Below are 18,926 nucleotides of genomic sequence, written 5' to 3' on the forward strand. Positions count from 1 at the left end.
TGATGGCTACCTTGGGGGTCAGATAGAAATGAAAACACTTCACGTAGTTCAGCCATTTATTGCCCCCCTGGGGCAGGCGGAGAGGGGGAAGAGGTGGCGGGAAAGAGGGGTGCCCTGGCTGAGCTGGGGCAGCTGACCATTGAGCACCAACTCTCTCTTCTCAGAGCTGGTCCAAAAGGAGCAGGGGAGGGGGACCGAGGGCTGACGAGCAGACACCACCAGGGGTGCCACCCCCTCGGGCCTCCCTCCAGCACCCCTGCTGGCTTGATGGGTGGCAGAGGTGATGCGCACCCTCTCTAATCACACCTGGGGTGGGTCCTGGTTGAAGGGCCTGAAGGTGAAGAAGATGGGCTTGTCGGGCATCAGGATGAGGTTGAATGTGGTGCCCACATCACTGAGATGTTGCATTTCAACTCTGAAGTTCTCCAGAATCTGAGAAAGAGGTGGTGGGCTTAGGGGAGAGATGGGGAGGGGCTGTCTCCCCCCGGGCCAGGCTCATTCACCTGTAGGTGTTGCCTGTTTCGCCTGACTCAAGGAGTTCCAAGGGCTCAACAGCCAGCTCCTATGTACCCGGCACAGTGCGTGAAAATACACCCCTAGTGCTTTGTCCCCTTGATTCACCTTAGCTTCTACAAAACCTCGTCCCACCCCACATCCATCCTGTCACCACTTAGAGGGAACAGATGGCCAGGGGACACCAATGGTAATAAGCAAATTAGCCCAAAAGAGGAGACGGCAGATTAGCTCAAAATTGTGGGGGAGGAGGAGGGCAAGTCATGGGAGACAGATGTCCCCAGCCTTGTACTCCCTGGGCTCTGGACAGAAGTGGGAGTAGGAGGGTCAGTGCCTTCATTCGGTCCACGGCCAGCTCAGGCTGCCCTGATGTCCCCGGCTGGACTCACGTGGATGAGGAAGAGGGTCATCTCGAGCTCAGCGATCCGCCGGCCCACACACTGCCGCACACCCCAGCCAAAGCCCAGGTTCCGGAAGTGGATGAGGTCCTTATCTTTACCCAGCCATCGGGTTGGGTCAAACTTGCCCGGATTGAAGAAGAAGGTGGGGTCCTGGCCCATGGCATAGGTGGACACCTGCACCAATGTCTGGGGACAAGGTGGGCAGAGGCCTGAGTATAGGCCTCATCTACTCACAGCCTGGAGGATGACTCAGCTCCCCGCTCCCACCCCCAGCCAGGCTGTCCCGCCTCCCGGCACAGGACGCTCCCTGCTGCACGACGTTGAAAAAGGCCCCAGCCCTCCCTGAGCCTCGCCCATCATGTGGACATGACCAAAGACTCAAGGCCGGGGATGGCCCCCGGGATTGTCTGCCTTTTGCTCAGCCCCAGGGGGCTCCTGAGACCCAGGCAGCCCATGGGGCCTCCCTCCTAACCTTGGACTCGGGCAACCTTCCAGAGATCGCCACCCACTATGCCCAGTACCCCTGCCCTTCGTTCACACTTGGACTGCTGCTGTCAAGGACCACACCAGCCAGCTCCAGGAAGAAAGAGGGGACAGAAACCCCCATCGCCACCGTCTGCGTGCAGCCACAGTCCGCCCCCATCCTCCTGTCTGACTGGCAGAGCTGGCAGCCCCCCCACACACGCTGCACCTACCTTGGCAGGAATCATGTAATTCCGAAGAATCAAGTCATTTACAAGGTACCTCTGCAGGGTCACGGAGATGGGGTGGAGTCTGCCAGAGGAAGGCATTCAGGAGCTGAAGCCCTGAGGCCTGGACACCTCGCATGGTGGCTCAGCCCCAGCTACTGCACCCCGGGGGGATTCTGGAGACAGAACCCGAACTCTTATTTCCTCCCTCCCCATTCCCAGCTGTCTGCCTGGACTTCTCGCTTCCTGCTCCCAAGCCCCTCCCTCGTACCCTGCCCAGGGATCTGGGGGATGAGGCGGGCAGGCAGGGAGGGTCGGGCTTGCCTCAGTGTCTCCTTGATGCTAGCTTTGAGGAGCGGGACCAGCTGCAGCATCGTGCTCAGGTTTCCCTGGGCCTGGCGCCGGGCCGCCAGGACCTCCTCCCGCAGCATCTCCTGCACCCTCAGGCTGCGTGCCATCTCGTAGAGGTGCCACTGCAGAGTCATGGACGTCTGGCAGGGAGTGGGGGAGGGGCAGCAGAAGACAAGGAGGACCTATCACTCCTGAGGCCTCTAAACCCAGGCTAAATTTTCATTTTTAAGAATCTGCCCACCCTCATCCCTGTATCCAGAGACCACCATCTGCAAAAGCAAAACACAGTTCTCGGGCGCCTGGGTGGCTCAGTCGTTAAGCGTCTGCCTTCGGCTCAGGTCATGATCCCGGGGTCCCGGGATCGAGTCCCACATCGGGCTCCCTGCTCAGCGGGAAGCCTGCTTCTCCCTCTCCCACTCCCCTTGCTTGTGTTCCTGCTCTCGCTGTGTCTCTGTCAAATAAATAAAATCTTTAAAAAAAAAAAACAAAAAAACACATAGTTCTAAAGGCAAGGGTCCAAAAAAGCCTTCCTCACCCCCCCGGACAGGCATGTCTGGGGCAGCACTTGTCTCTGTCCTCGTCCCTGATGTCACCAGAGCCCACCTGTTTCCCCAGCCGGGAGAGTCACCCATACAGCCAATGCCTTCTTCCAGAAGACCCAGAGGGCTTTGGAAGCCAAACCCTACTTCTGTAACGGTGGTACTCCCAAATGACTGCCATTCCATCCCTCTCCCGCTAACCCTTCCCCAAACCTCAGCATTTGCCTGTGGGAGCGTAAAATAAAGTGAGGCCCAAAGATACTGAAACCAGAACAGCCAGACCTGTTTCCCAACAGTGTCGCAATTAGCGTGTGCATATCCCGAGATGAACCAGGTCATCTCGCTATTAGCCAGAGGCAGTGACCATGCTGGAGGTATGAGGGTCACTCATCAAGCCCCACAGCCCCAGATTCTTCAGTGGTGGGACCCCAGGCTGAAGCCGCCCTCCCTCCTATGGCCAGGACATGTCATCTTACCAAGGATCATTTTTTTGTCCAAGAGGTTTGGACACTCTCCTTCTTCCTCCCAGCAGGAGCACTCGGGAAAAAATGCCATGTAGTCACCTCTCAGGTTAAAACCCTTACCTGGCCCCAGAAGCTCATGCCTGACCCACAGGGCCCCCCAACACCTGCCTACCATTCTCAGCCCCACTGCTACCTCTCTCCAACATGCACCTCAAGCTCTAGCTGCACCGAGCTACATGCAGCTCCTGAAGCCCAGAAATCTTCCTCATGCTGTTTCCTCTTTCTAGAATCCCCCTCCCCAAACTAAGAAGCAAGGATGTACTCTTTCTTTAAGGCTCGGAGCACACCTGTGTATTTGTCCTATTACCTCCAAGGCCTGACACAGAGTGGGTACTCAGGAGATATTTGTTTAATAAAGTAGTCAAATAAGTTCCTAGCTGTGTGACCTTGACTAAGTGACTTAACCTCTCTGTGTCCATTTCCTCACCTAAAATCGAGGGATAATAGTAGCATATCTCTCAGTGTTCTTTGTGAATACTCAATGAGTTAATACATGTGAAAAGCTTAGGCCCCTGCCTGCCATATAGGACAGGCTTAATAAATGCCACCTAAGGATAGGTGATTTGGTGCGGGCCAGTGGTTTGGGAGATGTCTTCTACATAACTGACAATGTTTAAAATATGCTCAACGGCTCGTCTGCAGCCTGTCCCATAGACCAACCCTCCTCTATTAGAGCACAGCATAAAGATGACACCTAGGAAAGAATGTTATTAACATGGGGGCTTTGACACCCACTTCTTCCTGGTCCCGAAACTCTCCAGCTCCTCTCTCCTCCCAGCAACAGCCTTCAAGACACAGGCTGAACTTCAGTTCCTGTATGGCGCACTCTCCCTGTCCTACAAGGCCATGTTCTCTCTCCCCTCTTCTCAGCGCCCTCAGTCCCCGGCCCGTGCCTGGCCGTCCAGCGCTACACCATCGTGCGCTGGTCATCTGTGCGCATGCTGCCTCCTTGTCACGGGATGAATCGTGTCCCCACCAAGCTCACATGTTGAAGTCCTACCCGCCCCAGGACCTCACAATGTGACTGTATCGGGAGATAGGGCCCGTTACAGAGCGAAGTAAGGTAAAATGAGGTCCTATGGGGGAGCCCTAATGAATGGGACTGGTATGCGTATAAGAAGGAGAGATTTGGACACCGACCGTGTGAAGACACAGGGAGAAGACAGCCATCCACAGGCCATGGAGAGGCCTCAGAAGAAACCCACCCAGCCACCTGGATCTTGGCTTCCAGCTCCAGAACTTCAAGAGAATAAACTTCTGTTTTTTAAGCCACCTGGTGTGTGGTACTTTGTTATGACAGCCCCAGCACACTAATATGCCCTTCCTCTCTGAGCCATTTGGGACATTTGAGGTCTCTCATATTCATCTTTATAGTCTCGGTGCCTGAATCCCAACTAATAATCAATAAACTAAATAATTAACCCTCGCTCTCACAGCAACATGATATTGGGAAAAGGGAGGTACACAGGCCAGAGACATTTTGACATTCCAGAAGTTTCTGGGGTACTGTCCTGCCTGGGGAGAGGACCTGAGGGAGGCACCACAGAGCATGCCTTCAGGCATTGGGGGTGCCTTGGGGGACTGAGTCTGGAAGGGGGAGGATAGGAGACAGCAACAAGACCCCGGGGCAAATTCCACTGGCTCCCAGCTCTTCGGGGGGCCTGCCTGCCTTCCTGAATCCAGTGTGCTGTGCTCTCCACCTGTGATTGGAGGGCTTCTCCCTTACAGACCCCACGCACAAGCCTGCCCCTACACCTAGTCGCTCCCTTCTCACGGGCAAAGAAAAAATGGCGGATCGGCCTCAAGGCATGGTCCATGGGGGCCGGATATGACCTCACCCTTCTAGGAGATCAGTATTTATGAAATGCAACCAGGAAAGGGAGACCCACCCCACGTGGGTAGGGTTTCAGGCGACAGGGTGGAGTGGCAGGGAAGGGGCACGGGGCCCAGGAAGGGACAGGACGTGCTGAGGACCGCCTCACCGTGTCCACACCCCCAGCCAACATCTCCGTAATATTGGCCTTGACATCCTCCAAGAGCAGCTTGTTATTTTTTAGGAGGCGGTGGAGGATGCCCGGGTAATTGCTGACGTCTCTCTTCTGCCTCAGGTCCCAGTAGAAGTTCTGGGTGTAGATCTCGGCTGTGCAGGAGGGGAAAAGAAGTGAGCTCTCTGCAGGTGGGAGGGAAGGTGAGAGGCGGTACCAAGGGCTGGGGGTTCAGGAGCCCAGCTTTCTAGTGGCCCCTTTACTGAGCACACACACTCTGCTGAGCTCTTCGTAACCATCTAATTCCTGACCACAGTTCTAGGGGGTGAGTGATGTCATCCCCATTTTACAGATAAGGAAACAGAAGTCCTAGAGGGTAGTGACTTGCCCAAGGTCATGGGGGTGTCAGGGGCAGAGTGGACTTGACTCCAGGTCTGGTGTCAGCACCACACCCAGTCAACCTTCTCTACCCTGCCTTACCGATCTCTCCCACCAAAGTCCTAATCTGTCACCGAGCACAGCTGTGTCTGAAGCACAGGTCCTTAACCCTCTGGGGATCCTGGGCTCCTCTGGAAGAATATGAGGAACATCTCTGATCCTCTTTCTCCAGAAAAATCTAACCATCTCCAATAGCCAGCCTATAGCCCACCATGGCCAGGAGTTCTGGAGCCTCCCTGCCCACTAGAGGACAGAGGCTTCTTACTTCTCTCTCTCCCCAATCCCAGGCCTCAGTTTCCCACCCTCTGAGATGGATAGGGCTCTCCTGGCCCCCAGACTTGGCTACCCAGGACGCAGCCTTCACCTTTATTGAAAATCACGTCCCATGCAGCCACGTGGTCTCTCCAGGTCTTGGTCTTGAATAGACGGAACAGGTCTGGGGGGAAGTTGAGCATGGGGACACTGGTGTGGAACATCTGGTAGACGGCGTCGATGAACCGCTGGGCCTCAGGGTCCACTCTCTCTTCCAGCATCCCCAGGCGCTCCCCAAACATGACGTTGGTGATGGCTGCAGAGGGACACAGGAGAGCCCCTTCCAACCTGGCCATATGAGGGCCTCAGCCCCAGGAACCCCACCACCACCCCCGCCAACACATAGGATCTCCCGCACCCAGCCTCAGACTCCTTCAGTAAAGAAACTGAGGCCTGAGTCCCCAAAGGCTGAAATCGAGGGCCTGAGGAAAACTGCCTTCTGGCAACCACTGGGATCCTTCAGAGGGGCATGTGGAAGACCCTACAAAGCGTGGTGGGAAGCAGAGTCTCCAGCAGAGCTGGGAAAGGGCCAGGGAGGGGCTGAGACTACTCCCCCCACCCCTCCACCAGCACCCTGAGCAGCCTCTGGGCTTTCCTCCTGAGAAGAGAGATAGATTTCTCATCCATAATTGACCAAATTGGCTATTTCCTGAAACGGGTCAGACGAGAGACTAGGGGACACAAATCCCTGGTAATTGACCATCCACGACCCACTCGGGCTGGACCTAAGAAGTCACAACCACCCCAAGTGTTTCCTGCATACTGGGTCAGGAATTTGAAGGTTGATTTCATACCAAACTCTGGGCATCCCAAATCCCCTTCAGTGATCCCATGGTCCCCATCAAGCCATGAGACCTTCGCATGCGCTGTTCCCTCTGCCCCTGCTGCCTGACCTCCTTACCCTATCTGTAAAACTCCTACACATCCTCAAACACCCAGTTTAGATTAACCACCCAACCCTCCCATCCCCTCCCAGACCTCGAAGGTGAACATCCCAGGAGAGAGAGAGGTAGAGGATGTGTCCAGCAGCTCATCCCAGAAGCCAATCCCAATGCTTCTTCAAGGTCTATGCTGGGTCTTAAGGTAGGAGGCTGGGTTCTCCCACCCACAGGACCACCGCCAGGTAGATACAAGCCCCTTACACTCAAAGGCGAAGCGAAACAGGTCGTCACTGATGTCCCCTGAGAACTTTCCGGAGCCCTGCTGCTTGATGCGCCTGTGTAGGACTTTGACAAAGTCCTGAGACACTGGGTCCAGCAGGGGAATGAAGTTCTTTATGGCCTCTGGAGCCATCACCTCCTGGTTCAGGGCCAGCCGGTCTTTCTTCCAAGCTCCTGACTTCCTGGGAAAACACAGGCCCTCAGGCCCTGATGGTCACAAAACCCATGCCTGGCAAACCCAGAGGGGGCTGACATGGCTGAGCCACAGCTCAGAGCCCTGCACTCACTTCCACCCCCAACACCCTGGGCCTCCCATCTCCCAGCTGCTGCCTGGCCTGGGGGAGGGGATAGGAAGAAAGAGGGCGAAGAAGAACAAAACCCCCACCCTCCTCCACTCCCTCTGTTGCTGCTGTGGCCAGGAACTCCTATTCTTAGAGCCTCGAAGTAACTTCCAAATCCTCTACTGTTTGCCTCACTGCAGGCATGCCCTCCCCTTCCTCCTGGCCGATGCTCAACTCCTGCCATTCAAGCGCCCCTCTCTGTCACCTTTTCTGACCTCTGCACAGACACAACTGACCAATCTCTCCTCCCCCGCACCCCCAACGTGTCCCATTACTAACGCTGGTGGGGGATCTCAGGTGTCCTGAAAATTGGGTTAATAATAAACCTCAGCTTGTGGCCCATACTCAAAAATAGATCCTTGCAAAGCCCTCTTTATAGTTTTAGGGCTTTGCTTGTTTATAAGGATGTTATCACAAACTCACCAGGCAACACAAAAACTAGAACTTGACAGTAACTTAGATGCGCCCCCCCGGGTCCTCTCACCTGCTGCCTCCCTGGCTCAAGGGACCACCAGCCTGATGCCCTTGCTTGTTTTATATATAGTTTTATTCTATCTATAGCTATTCCAAAACATACTTTTAAAAACTGTATATTTGTTTTCAACTTCATAAAAAGGCTGTCATGATTTGCTTTATCCACTCAATTTTAAATTTCTAACTATTGTCTGGATTGTTGCTGGTCACTGAGTCCATTCACTTTGACTGGTGTGGGCCCCCGCCTCCTCATTCTCACTCCCGTTGGGCATTTAACTGGTTTCCTGGGCTTGGTTGTTAGGAACAGCACTGCTGCAAACATTCTAGCTCATGTCCCCTCGGGACTCCATTCTTTGGAGTCTATCCCTGAGCGCAGCACTGCTGTCTCATAGGTAGGTGAATATCCAAGTGCAGGAGGGAATGGCCAACCATTTTCTGAAATGGTGGCACCAGTGTTCACTCCCACCAGCAAGCTACGAGAGCTCTCGTCTCTCTGTATCCTCAGCAACACCAGATATGCACATTTTAAATTCTTGATGAGCAATTTGGTGGAATATGGTGTCCATTACACTTAAATACACTGACTTGTCTGCGTTTCTCACTTTAGACAAGTATTGTTTCTTCCTACGTTTCTCCCTGTAGACTCACGGTGGCGGGGTTCTGCCCCACTTGTCACTGTACCCCAGAGCCTGGCACATAGTAGGTGCTCAATAAGATGGGACTTAATGAATGAACCAATCAGTGAGGAGTTCTCTAGGGCTTTATTTACTCGTTCCGATCTTCAACCTGAGCAGTTCCCTGAAGACTGGCAGTGTGGTTCTTGCCATCAGCTGGTTTATGGAGACAGGAAGATGCCAGGGATTTGCCTAGAGGCCCCAGCCAGGAAGGGCAGGGCAAGCATGGCCCAGCTGTGGCCCTGCCTCAGCTCTCTGTCATCTCCCTCCAGCCCCCGGCAGTCAGCCCAGGACTCACTTTAACAGGACGCCAACGGGTCTCTGGTAATACTGGTGATAGGCCACCCAGGGCGGGATGCAAAATCGTTCTGGAGTGGGACCCTCGGACTTAAAGAGAAGGGCCACATCTTCGGGGTCGATGATATAAACCGATTCTATGCTGCCCAGCTTCTCCCTGGAGGAACGGATGAGACGGGCTATGGAGGATTCCAGGAAAGCCAAGGGGGCCCTGGGCAATCAGGCCGGGCTCAGCTCATCTATAACCGCCTCGGGGCCTAGAGCACAGAGCAAACAGTCCTGGGAGTGGATCCCCATTCCACAACCTCCTCAGCTGTGTGACCCGAGGCAAGGCGCTCACCCCCTCTGAGTCCCAGTTCCCTTTTTTATAAAATAGGGATTCAGTACCTGTTTCACAGGGTTGCTGAAGGACAAGATGATAAAGTCTATGCATGTGATCCCGTTAGGCATTTTGTAAGTGACAGCTTTATGCTCATCATCACAGTGGTAGCTGCCGTACCAGGGCATGTCCCCAGGACCAGCCACCGCCCCCCCCAGGACCATCAAGTCCTCGCTGCCATGCTCTTCTTGCTGCGAGTCCACACCCTCAGCACCCTCCCCCCATCACACCCACAGCAGAGCTCAGAAACAGCACGGTCACGTCATCACCGGAGTGTAGCCTGCTGGGTAGGCAGCCCAGACACCTGGCCAGCCAGTCCCTTCGAGGCTCTAGGATTGGAATGCTGGGAGTGGCCACCCTGCCTCTCCTTGGATTCCAACAAAGCACTTTGCCTCTATTCAGATAAAATCAGGGTAAAACACCAGGCCTCAAGTGCAGATATATGTCACAAAGTAGGCGGTCTCTGTGGGGAAACGGCAGAAAAGTCCACTTCTCATGTGCATCTGCCTTTTGCATAAGAAAGTTAATTCAAGATACACTATAAGGCAAAATATAAAAACATACAGGTATAAGCCAAGTTCTCTCCCCTCCTCCTTCCTCAAAGGGAGGGAGGGAGGGAGGCGGGAAGAGGGGAAGGGAGGAGAGGAAAGGAGGGGGGGAGGGGAGAGGGAGAGTGCTCTTTAACCACTGACCCATTTAAGCCCCAGCCTACCTTCCCAAGTCTCCTTGGGCTTTGTCCCTGGCCTCCCAGAAAATCCCCTCAGTGTTTTTCCAGCTACCAAGTGTCCTTACACCACTATCTCCAACCCCCCACCCCAGCTCAGCAAAATCCTTGAACTGCTATTATTATTACCAATTCCAACTCTGGGAATCTAGCCCAAGGCAGTGATCTGATGCGTAACAATGATGCCTAATGGATAAGCATCACATCTAATAGCAAAATAGCCCAGAGAGGGCTAGATGTCCACTTTACAGAACTGGCTTCAATCAGTGTGGCTTATCCACACTCCAGACTACCTTGCTGCCTTTTAAAATCATATTAAAGAGAAAAAAGAGGAAAGAAGTCATCCAGATGTTGTTGTGGGACCCCACCAAACAGCATACATAATATATTCACATTCTTAATGCTACATAAATGTTATCAACATTGGGATTATATCTGATTGCAATTGCCATTTGTGCTTGCCTATATTTTTTGAATTGTTTAATCACATGTATTCAGAAGTTTATCATTTCTGGGCCATAAGTTAGAACAGAACGGGGACACCAAACTAGGAGTCAGACAACTGGGATTCCAAAGACAGCCCTGGCTTTGCCCTGATGAGCTGTGTGACCTTGGCAAGACCCTTCTCCTTCCCGGCCTCAGTTTCTCTACCTGTAAAACGTGCTTAGTAACATCAAATTCAAGGACGTGTCAAGAGGCTCAGATGATAGTGACTCAGAAAACAGAAAGGGGCTTGATAAAAGAAGGAGTTCCAACCAGAGGGAGAGGAAGCAAGGGAAGAGGAGGAGGGAAGGAAGCAGGAATAACGAACCATCTCCCTGAAGGGAGGAACAACCTTCACCCAAACCTGGCACTCAGCCCCAGGGCTCCCTGCCTCCAACCAGCTGTAGAAAGCACTTTGGACTTCAAAAGCCTTTGTGGGAAGGGGAGTCAGGAACCCTGAGGAATGAGCAGCTGGACCCCTAGGCAAACACACCTGCCCTCCCGCCCCAAGCCCACCATCAAGCTAGCCAACATATCCTATCAATGCCCTTTCCCACTTTGACCCTTTCACTTAAAGTAAAATGCACTGTCCCTCCTGGTGTCCCCTCCTGGCCCCCAACTGGCACCTCCACAACCCCCTGTCCCCCTTAAGTATCTGCTCAGAACAGAACCCAGCTGTGGCTTGAAGGTTTTGCACCTTAGAAGCTGCCAATTCAGAACAGGCGAGGCCTCCCACCAAGGGCAGCCCCTAGGGGCAGGGGGGAGCACATTCAGAGGCTAAAAGGCCAAAGACCCTTCCTCCTGGCAGAAACCAAGGCAGATGCTTGGAGACTGAGAAGCTCTAGCCAGGAGGGGACAAAATCAGCTGCTCCAGATCTGCACAGGGCTGAGGGGGGAGGCCAGCAACCCAGCGGGACAGGGCTCTTACTGGGTGACCAGGGCAAGAATGCTCACCCCTCTGAGCTTCAGTTGCCTCCGACAATGGGGATGAGAGCTTTACCTTCCAAGGCGTCTTGAGGATAATGGCTGTAGGGAGGCAGTTAACAGAGCTTGCTCTCTTACCACCTGCCCCCAGGAAAGTTTCAAAGGGTGTAGGATCTGAGCGGCATTGAGGCCTCAGGGCTGGGAACAGAACCCACTGTCTGGGAAGGTTCTCCCTTCTGCCACCGTCCTCAGGCACGGAAGGAGTAAAGTCAGAAGTGATAAGAGCAGGGGCACCTGGGTGGCGCAGTCGGTTAAGTGTCCGACTCTTGATTTCGGCTCAGGTCGTGAGATCGAGCCCTGCGTTGGGCTCCATGCTGGGCACAGAGCCTGCTTAAGATTCTCCCTCTGCCTCTGCCCCTACCCACCCCCCTGTAAAAAAAAAAAAAAAAAAAAAAAAAAAAGTAGATAAGAGCCTGGAATGGAGGATAGAACTTTTGGGGAAGGGAAGTCCAGCAAGCTTCCCAGGCCCCTCTACCTCCCTATCCCACCAGCCCCACACTGCCAGGCTTACCTGTAAATGGGGCCATACTTCTGGAAGTTCTGGACCTGGTGGTAGTGGATTTTCTGTGAGCCCATCCCCCTCCAGAAATTGTACAGGTTTAGCCAGCCATTGTTTCCGGGGGTGGGGATCTCACTGAAGGCGCGAGGAATCTGAGTGGAGATACTGGCCCCCTCCCCAGTGGGCGCCCTCAGATGCCCAGGACCCTCCCGCACGGTGCTCAGGACGGGCTGGCAGCCTTTGACCAGGACTGAGCGAAGAGGAAGCCCCTTGGCCAGCATGCTGTCCCCACGGTGGCTACGGTCCCTGCTCACACTGCCGTGGGCCTGCCAGGGTGACTCCGGCCCTGGGCCCCTGCTGTCCAGCTTATAAGCACCAGCTCAAGGCTAAGCGAGCTGACAAAGCGGTCAGCCTCCCTCCTTCTCCTATTGGCTCTGGCCCACACACAGCCCCTCCCAGACTTGGGGTGCCAAGGCTCAGTCTGGGATTTCTGCAGCCAGAAAGGCTTCCCAAGGCACAAGGAGACCCCCCCTGTCTCTGTCCTCACTATCAGCCCTAGCAGGCCCCTGAAATGACCAGGTTTGTGCCTTTCCTCTGCTGGGACCTCCTGCTGCCCCCTGCAGTGGGACCCAGCCGCTGGCAGACATCACTCAGGACATGTGGACAACCTGGGGTTGGGGGTGCTTATGAGGGGCCCAGGAGGAGGTGAGAGCCACCCTGCAGCCCTTATTTATAATAGATGATAGATACATAGATATGTAGATACATAGAGACAGAGATAGAGATAATTATAAACTGTTTTTGTACAGTTCCCCGATTTTTTAAAATTTAAATTCAATTAATTAACATATAATGTATTATTGGTTTCAGAAGTAGAGTTCAGTGATTCATCAGTCTTATATAACACCCAGTGCTCATTACATCATCCTCTGTTCTATTTCTTAAATTCCATATATCAGTGAGATCATACGATAATTGTCTTTCTCTGACTGACTTATTTCGCTTAGCATAATACCCTCTAGTTCCATCCACATCATTGCAAATGGTAAGATTTCATTTTTTTTGATGGCTGAGTAATATTCCATTGTATATATGAACCACATCTTCTTTATCCATTCATCTGTCTATGGACATCTGGGCTCTTTCCACAGTTTGGCTATTGTGGACATTGCTGCTATAAACATTGGGGTGCAGGTGCCCCTTCGGATCACTACATTTGTATCTTTGGGGTAAATACCCAGCAGTGCAATTGCTGGGCCATAGGGTCAGTTCCCCAATTTTTAAGGTTCTACTTTTTCTGCTTGGAAAAAGAAAACCTGTATTTTCTGAAAATGTTATAATTGGCAGGTACTGTTATCATTATTTTTAAATGTGTTACTATTATAAGAAATAAACTAAATTACAGTCAAGGTTGCTCATTATCGAACACTAAGGAAAAGGACCAACAAGAAAAATCAAAATCTCCCAAGACTTTGAGTGAAAGAACCCAACACCAAAGAGTGGGTGCTGTTGGACTCCGCTCCAGTGAAGTGTGAGAATTGGTGAAATGAATGTGTGGTGTTAGAAGCGCTCCTCTTGGGGCTCCTGGGGGCTCAGCTGGTTAGGTGTCGGACTCTTTTTTTTTTTTTAAAGATTTTATTTATTTATTCATGAGAGACACAGAGAGAGAGAGAGGCAGAGGGAGAAGCAGGCTCCCAAGGAGCAGGGAGCCCGATGTGGGACTCGATCCCAGGACCCTGGGATCATGACCTGAGCCGAAGGCAGACGCTTAACCATCTGAGCCACCCAGGCGCCCCGGTGTCTGACTCTTGATTTCAGCTCAGGTCATGATCTCAGGGTCCTGAAATCGAGCCTCCGCATTGAGCCCAGCGGGGAGTCTGCTTGGGATTCTTTCCCTCTGTCCCTCTCCCCGCTCACGTGAGCTCTCTCTCTCTCTCTCAAATAAATAAATAAATCTTTTTCAAAAAGTTTCCTCCATGTCTTAAAAAAAAAGAAACCTTTCTCTTGTGGGGTAATGAACGGGGAAGGGCACGGGAGAACTTGCTGGGGGGCTGGAAATGTTCTCTGTCTTGATCTGTGCGTTTACATATGTAAAAACTCACCTGACCTATATACACTTGTAATATTCGCATTTTATGGAATATAAGTTACCGCAATAAAATGTAAAAAAAAAAAAAAATCCCTCTTTTTCTAACAGACTGTTTTTCCTATTAAAAACAACGGACCTTTACAAAGAGGACACGGCCTCACCGAGTAGGAGTTAAACCCAGCTCAAGCGCTGGTGTCGCTCCCTCTTCCTAAGATAAGGTAGGAGAGGGAAGTCCCCTGGTTCAAGGGAGAGCAAATAGTCACTAGGGGCAGAGCACGGCCCCCCCGGACCCCCGCACAGAGAACGGGGAAGGGTACTGGAAGCCTTGGCCCCGAGAAGCTGTGTGGGGCACTACCACCTGGCTGGGAAGGGGCAGCAGTTTGCCCAGTGGGTCCCAGCAAGGGTGACGGCATCACCACCCCCGAGCATCGCCCCCTGGCCCAGGTGGCAGCCAGTGGCCTCTCCCTGTATATGGGGCGGATGAATGTGGTCCCAGCTTTCATCAACACCTGCTGGGCGTCCAGAATGGGGCTGCCCAGAAACAAATGCTCCCAGATTGGGTTTTTTGGAGACTCTCCAACGAAGGACTCTATGCTCGGTCTCAAGGCAGAAGCCAGAAACTCCCTTTTCCAGAGTCCCTTGTGACTGGGATGCAGGAAGATAGCTTGGACTCCCCCAATCAGATGCCCCCTCAGGAAATTTTGGTTGAGAAGGTGATGGCAGGAAGAGGCGAGCACCACGTGAACCCTACTGTGGCACGTGTGATGGCAGAGACCTCCAGCCCAGGCCAGCTGCAGCGGGGCAGCCCCGTGGGGGTCAGTGGGTGGCCACCGAGGCAGCCCTGGGATGTGATTCAGGTGACGTTCCTGGCACCTCGGCCTCCAAGCCTGATTATCCACCCTCCCGGAGATTTTGTGAACTCTATAGTGTCTCCCGATAAACCCTTCCTGGGAAATATTGGCTGGAGTGAACTCTGTTCTCGATGACGAGGAACTCTGAATGATACAAGAGTAAATAATTATATTGCTAAAAATCTGTCACACTCCTACATTTCAGTCATCTGCACCTAAATTAATATGGCCAAGTTGGAACATTTTGAACCATTCTACTTTTAATTTATGCCCCATACAGGCTTGAACTCATCAAGCGGCCATTCTGGGAACCAAAGAGAGAAAGTCTCACGGCACAGTTGTGTTCCCTGGAAAGAGGGGGGCCGAAGGTGTGTTATGGGGACCACCAACTCTAATGCCTGTGACCCCACCACCTTCAGATAAACACAAACCCTGGTTAAAAACATGTTCCTGTATTTCCTTCCAGTGCTTTTCAAGTTAATTCTTTTCTGTTTTCTTCTTTCTTTTTCTGAGCGTTTGAAATTGTATTTCTTTTTCCTTCATTTATCCAAATAATCCATAGAGTGGTTTAAAAATTCAATTAGCAGATGTATGAGTCCGGGTTCAACCAGAGAAGCAGAACTAGAGGGAGGTGCTGAGGGATCGGCTTGTGCAACGTGGGGCCGGCTGGGCGAGTGTGAAGTCCACCAGCGCCTGTCAGAAGGGTAGGCTGGATGCCCGGCGCCAGTGGAAGCCGCAGCCCACAGGTGCTTCTTCTCCTTCAGGGGAATCTCAGCTCTGCTCCTAAGGCCCTTCGACTGCTTGAATCAGACCCACCCAGATTGTCTGGGATAATCTTCTTTACTTCAATCAAGTCAACTGACTATGGATTCGAGTCACATCTACAAACTGCCTTCACAGCAACACCCAGCTCAGTGCTTGAATAACAGGACTGGAGCCTAGCTAAGCTAACATCTCCAACTGACCATCACATTACTACTAAGCTTATAAGGAAAAATGGCAACCCTCTGCTCCAGCCCTCCTGACCCTTGATGCCACTTCCCGGAGGGGGATCGAACTCTCTTCTCAACATAATCAAACTCATTGGGTTCCCATCCATCTCTGCTTCTTCTTGGAAGCATCCCTCCTGGGGCCTGACACGTGCTCGCTTTCCCCCATCCACACTGCTTATCTCTGAGCAATGACATCTGCCATCCAGGGACTTCTCCCTCTGCCTCCCGCACCCCCCGCTCCCCGGCCACACATGCTCTCTCCCTCTCTCTAAGAAAAAGAAAGAAAGAGTGCATGAAAGGTATAATGTTAAGACCTTGCTTGCCTAACAGTTTCTTTATTCTGCCCTCACAGATTGAGAGTCCAGCTGGAGAGGAATTCTAGGTTGGGAATAATTTTTTTTTCACCAAAATGACTTTTATTTGTATGTGCTACATACAAATAGATGATACCATGAATGGTAATTCATGGCACTTGATATTTTATCCAAACATGAAAAGGTTTATGAAACCAGTAAATGACATTTTGAAAAGGGTCTTCTATCATAAATCCAGGATAGGCCTGTTTAGCACAATTCAATACTATTCCTTCAGGATTTTATAAGTGGAATTTTTCTTCTACTTGTGTCCATTTCCCGGGGCTTATGGACCCATTTATATTCTCCATATTTAGAATCAAAGTTTCCTTTCTGAAGAGATCTTAATTTTAAGGTAAAACGTGGTCCACCACAATAGCCAAACTGTGGAAAGAGCCGAGATGCCCTTCAACAGATGAATAGGATAAAGAAGATGTGGTCCATATATACAACGGAATATTACTCAGCCATCAGAAAAGATGAATACCCAACTTTTACATCAACATGGATGGGACTGGAGGAGATTATGCTAAGTGAAATAAGTCAAGCAGAGAAAGTCAATTATCATATGGTTTCACTTATTTGTGGAACATAAGGAATAACATGGAGGACATTAGGAGAAGGAAGGGAAAAAGGGGGGGGGAATTGGAGGGAGAGATGAACCATGAGAGACTATGGACTCTGAGAAACAATGAGGGTTTTAGAGGGGAGGGGGGAGGGGGGATGGGTTAGCCCGGTGATGGGTATAAAGGAGGGCACATACTGCATGGAGCACTGGGTGTTATACGAAAACAATGGATCGTGGATCACCACATCAAAAACCAATGATGTATTGTATGGTGACCAACATAACATAATAAAATTTAAAAAAAATGTGACAAAGGGATACTTTTCTGCAAAAAAAAATAATAATAATAAAAGAAAAAAAATAAAATAAAAAAATAAAACGTGGTCCAAGTTCCTGAATTCCCACTTTCTTTTTACTCTTGAATATATACCTATGAAATCTGAGGGAGATATAGTCCCATTGATCGTTGAATGTGGCAACTTGCCTCCCAATAAACAGGATTATGGGGAAAGAGAGATGCAAACATATGTCCAACAGAATGACTCAGTCTTATTGTAAAGTTATTCAAAATTATTTCAGGTATGTGTTCTGCAGGGTCCTTGCCTCTTCTCTTAATTTCCTTACACAAACAAACACTGGTCATTTTAAAATGAGCAGTTGGACCATTTGGCAAGTGACTTAGAATTAATCCATTTGGTGTTTTACGATCTTCATTAATAACGATCACATCTGTGAAATCTCTTGAAATGCACTGTGGAATAATTTTTTTCAGAGCCAGTCCTCTTCTGTAATAAACATGTGAGTTTGGTATAACTGTGGAGAGCTGTTCACAGAGTTGTACTGTTCTCCCATGAGGTCTATCTGATGTTGTGATGAGAATCTTAGGAGAAGTTTGTTGAAGTAAGAAGCAAATTCATCTGTAGCTTCATCATAAGCAACCTCTTCATCATTAGGGTCTACTGCAGTTTCATCATATACTCTCTGGTTGTCAGTGGTCTTTGGAATAGGCTTTGGTGGAACCTTATCACCAAGAGCTTCTCTCTCCTAAGTTTTTTACTTGCCAGCTCTTTCTTACACTGCTGCTGTTTCCACCGCTTGGACATTAAGTGTCGCCGTTGTTTGTTCTTAATTTCCAAAATGCTGAAGCCTGGGGGGGAAGGCGGCCGCTTTTGGGGGTTGGACCCCGCTTTCCATTGCTCCATCCTCAGCAACTGCAGCCTCCTGAGGTTCTTCGGCGGTCGCTTTCCGTTTCAGGCCTTTCTTTCCTCAGCTGCCACTCTTATCCCCAGCCTTCACCATGGTGTTTGCTTCTAGGCGTCTGTCGGGAATAATTTTTTTAAAGATTTATTTATTTATTTGAGAGAGAGGGGTGGGGGTAGGGGCAGAGGGAGAGAGAATCTCAAGCAGACTCCCCACTGAGTGCAGAGCCTGACTCCGGGCTCGATCTCACAATTGTGAGATCATGACCTGAGCCAAAACAAAGAGTCAGATGCTCAACCGACTGAGCCATCCAGGCACCCCTAGGTTGGGAATAATTTTTGATTAATAAAAATAATAATAATATTTGAAAGCATAGCTCCATGGTCTTCCACTTTGTGGAACTTCTGTTGAGAAACCCAAAGGCTTTCTGATTCCTGAACCCTTCCTTGCATTTGTCCTTTTCCCCCCACCTCCAGTCACTCTTAGGACCTGCTCTGCCTTTTGGCTGCTTCAAATTTCACAGTGCCAACTTGCCATATCAGTTCTTGGGCTGGGTACTTGGTAAGCCCTTCTCATCTGGAAACTCAAGTCCTCAAATTTCTGGACACTTTTTTGTATAATTTATTTCATAATTTCTCCCTCCACTTCCTCTTTTCTCTATTTCTGGAACTCTTATTTTTCATCTAGGAATCTCCTGGCTCTATCTGGTACTGATTTTTTTCTTTATCTCCCGTATTACATTGTCTTCTCATCCCACCTACTGAGAGATTCCCTACTGCCGCTTCCAACCTATTGCAATTTTTATTTCCACGGTTTTTCTTTTTTAATTTCCTCGGGCCCCTTCCTGTATCTGGATATGGGCACAATATAGACACAATGGCTCCTTCAAATTCTCCAGGATATTAATCACACAGTTGTTTAGTTGTTTGGGTTCTTTGGGTGGTTTTGCTTGTTTTCTTTTGCTCTCTATGTTGTCCCTGTTCCTCTGAGTTCCTTTTTCTGTTTGTTTTGGTTCCTGCCTTTCGTGTTAGAAGTTTCCATAAGCGTCTACAGATTTGGGGCAGTCCACTAGACGTCCTGCCAAATTTAGGAGTCAGAACCCAAGA

At 50.8% G+C, this 18,926-nt stretch overlaps 1 protein-coding gene and 1 pseudogene across 1 annotated transcript; both read right to left on the bottom strand.

Annotated features, from left to right (window-relative positions):
- Nucleotides 1–42: 42 nt before the first annotated feature.
- On the bottom strand, nucleotides 43–12,053 carry LOC116640737 (cholesterol side-chain cleavage enzyme, mitochondrial). Its single transcript, XM_032417936.1, has 9 exons — nucleotides 11,780–12,053; nucleotides 8,700–8,855; nucleotides 6,895–7,094; nucleotides 5,805–6,008; nucleotides 5,000–5,157; nucleotides 1,928–2,094; nucleotides 1,610–1,688; nucleotides 903–1,100; nucleotides 43–432 (listed from the first exon to the last, which is right to left on the bottom strand). Exons 1-9 carry the CDS (start codon nucleotides 12,046–12,048, stop codon nucleotides 301–303), a joined length of 1,563 nt encoding a protein of 520 aa, XP_032273827.1. The 5' UTR covers nucleotides 12,049–12,053; the 3' UTR covers nucleotides 43–300.
- A 4,233-nt stretch (nucleotides 12,054–16,286) lies between these two features.
- On the bottom strand, nucleotides 16,287–17,919 carry LOC116640558 (annotated as a pseudogene).
- Between the last annotated feature and the right edge of the window lie 1,007 nt (nucleotides 17,920–18,926).

The sequence above is a fragment of the Phoca vitulina genome, unplaced genomic scaffold (genome assembly GCF_004348235.1).
Source record: "Phoca vitulina isolate PV1807 unplaced genomic scaffold, GSC_HSeal_1.0 scaffold20, whole genome shotgun sequence".
NCBI classification, from domain to species: domain Eukaryota; kingdom Metazoa; phylum Chordata; class Mammalia; order Carnivora; family Phocidae; genus Phoca; species Phoca vitulina.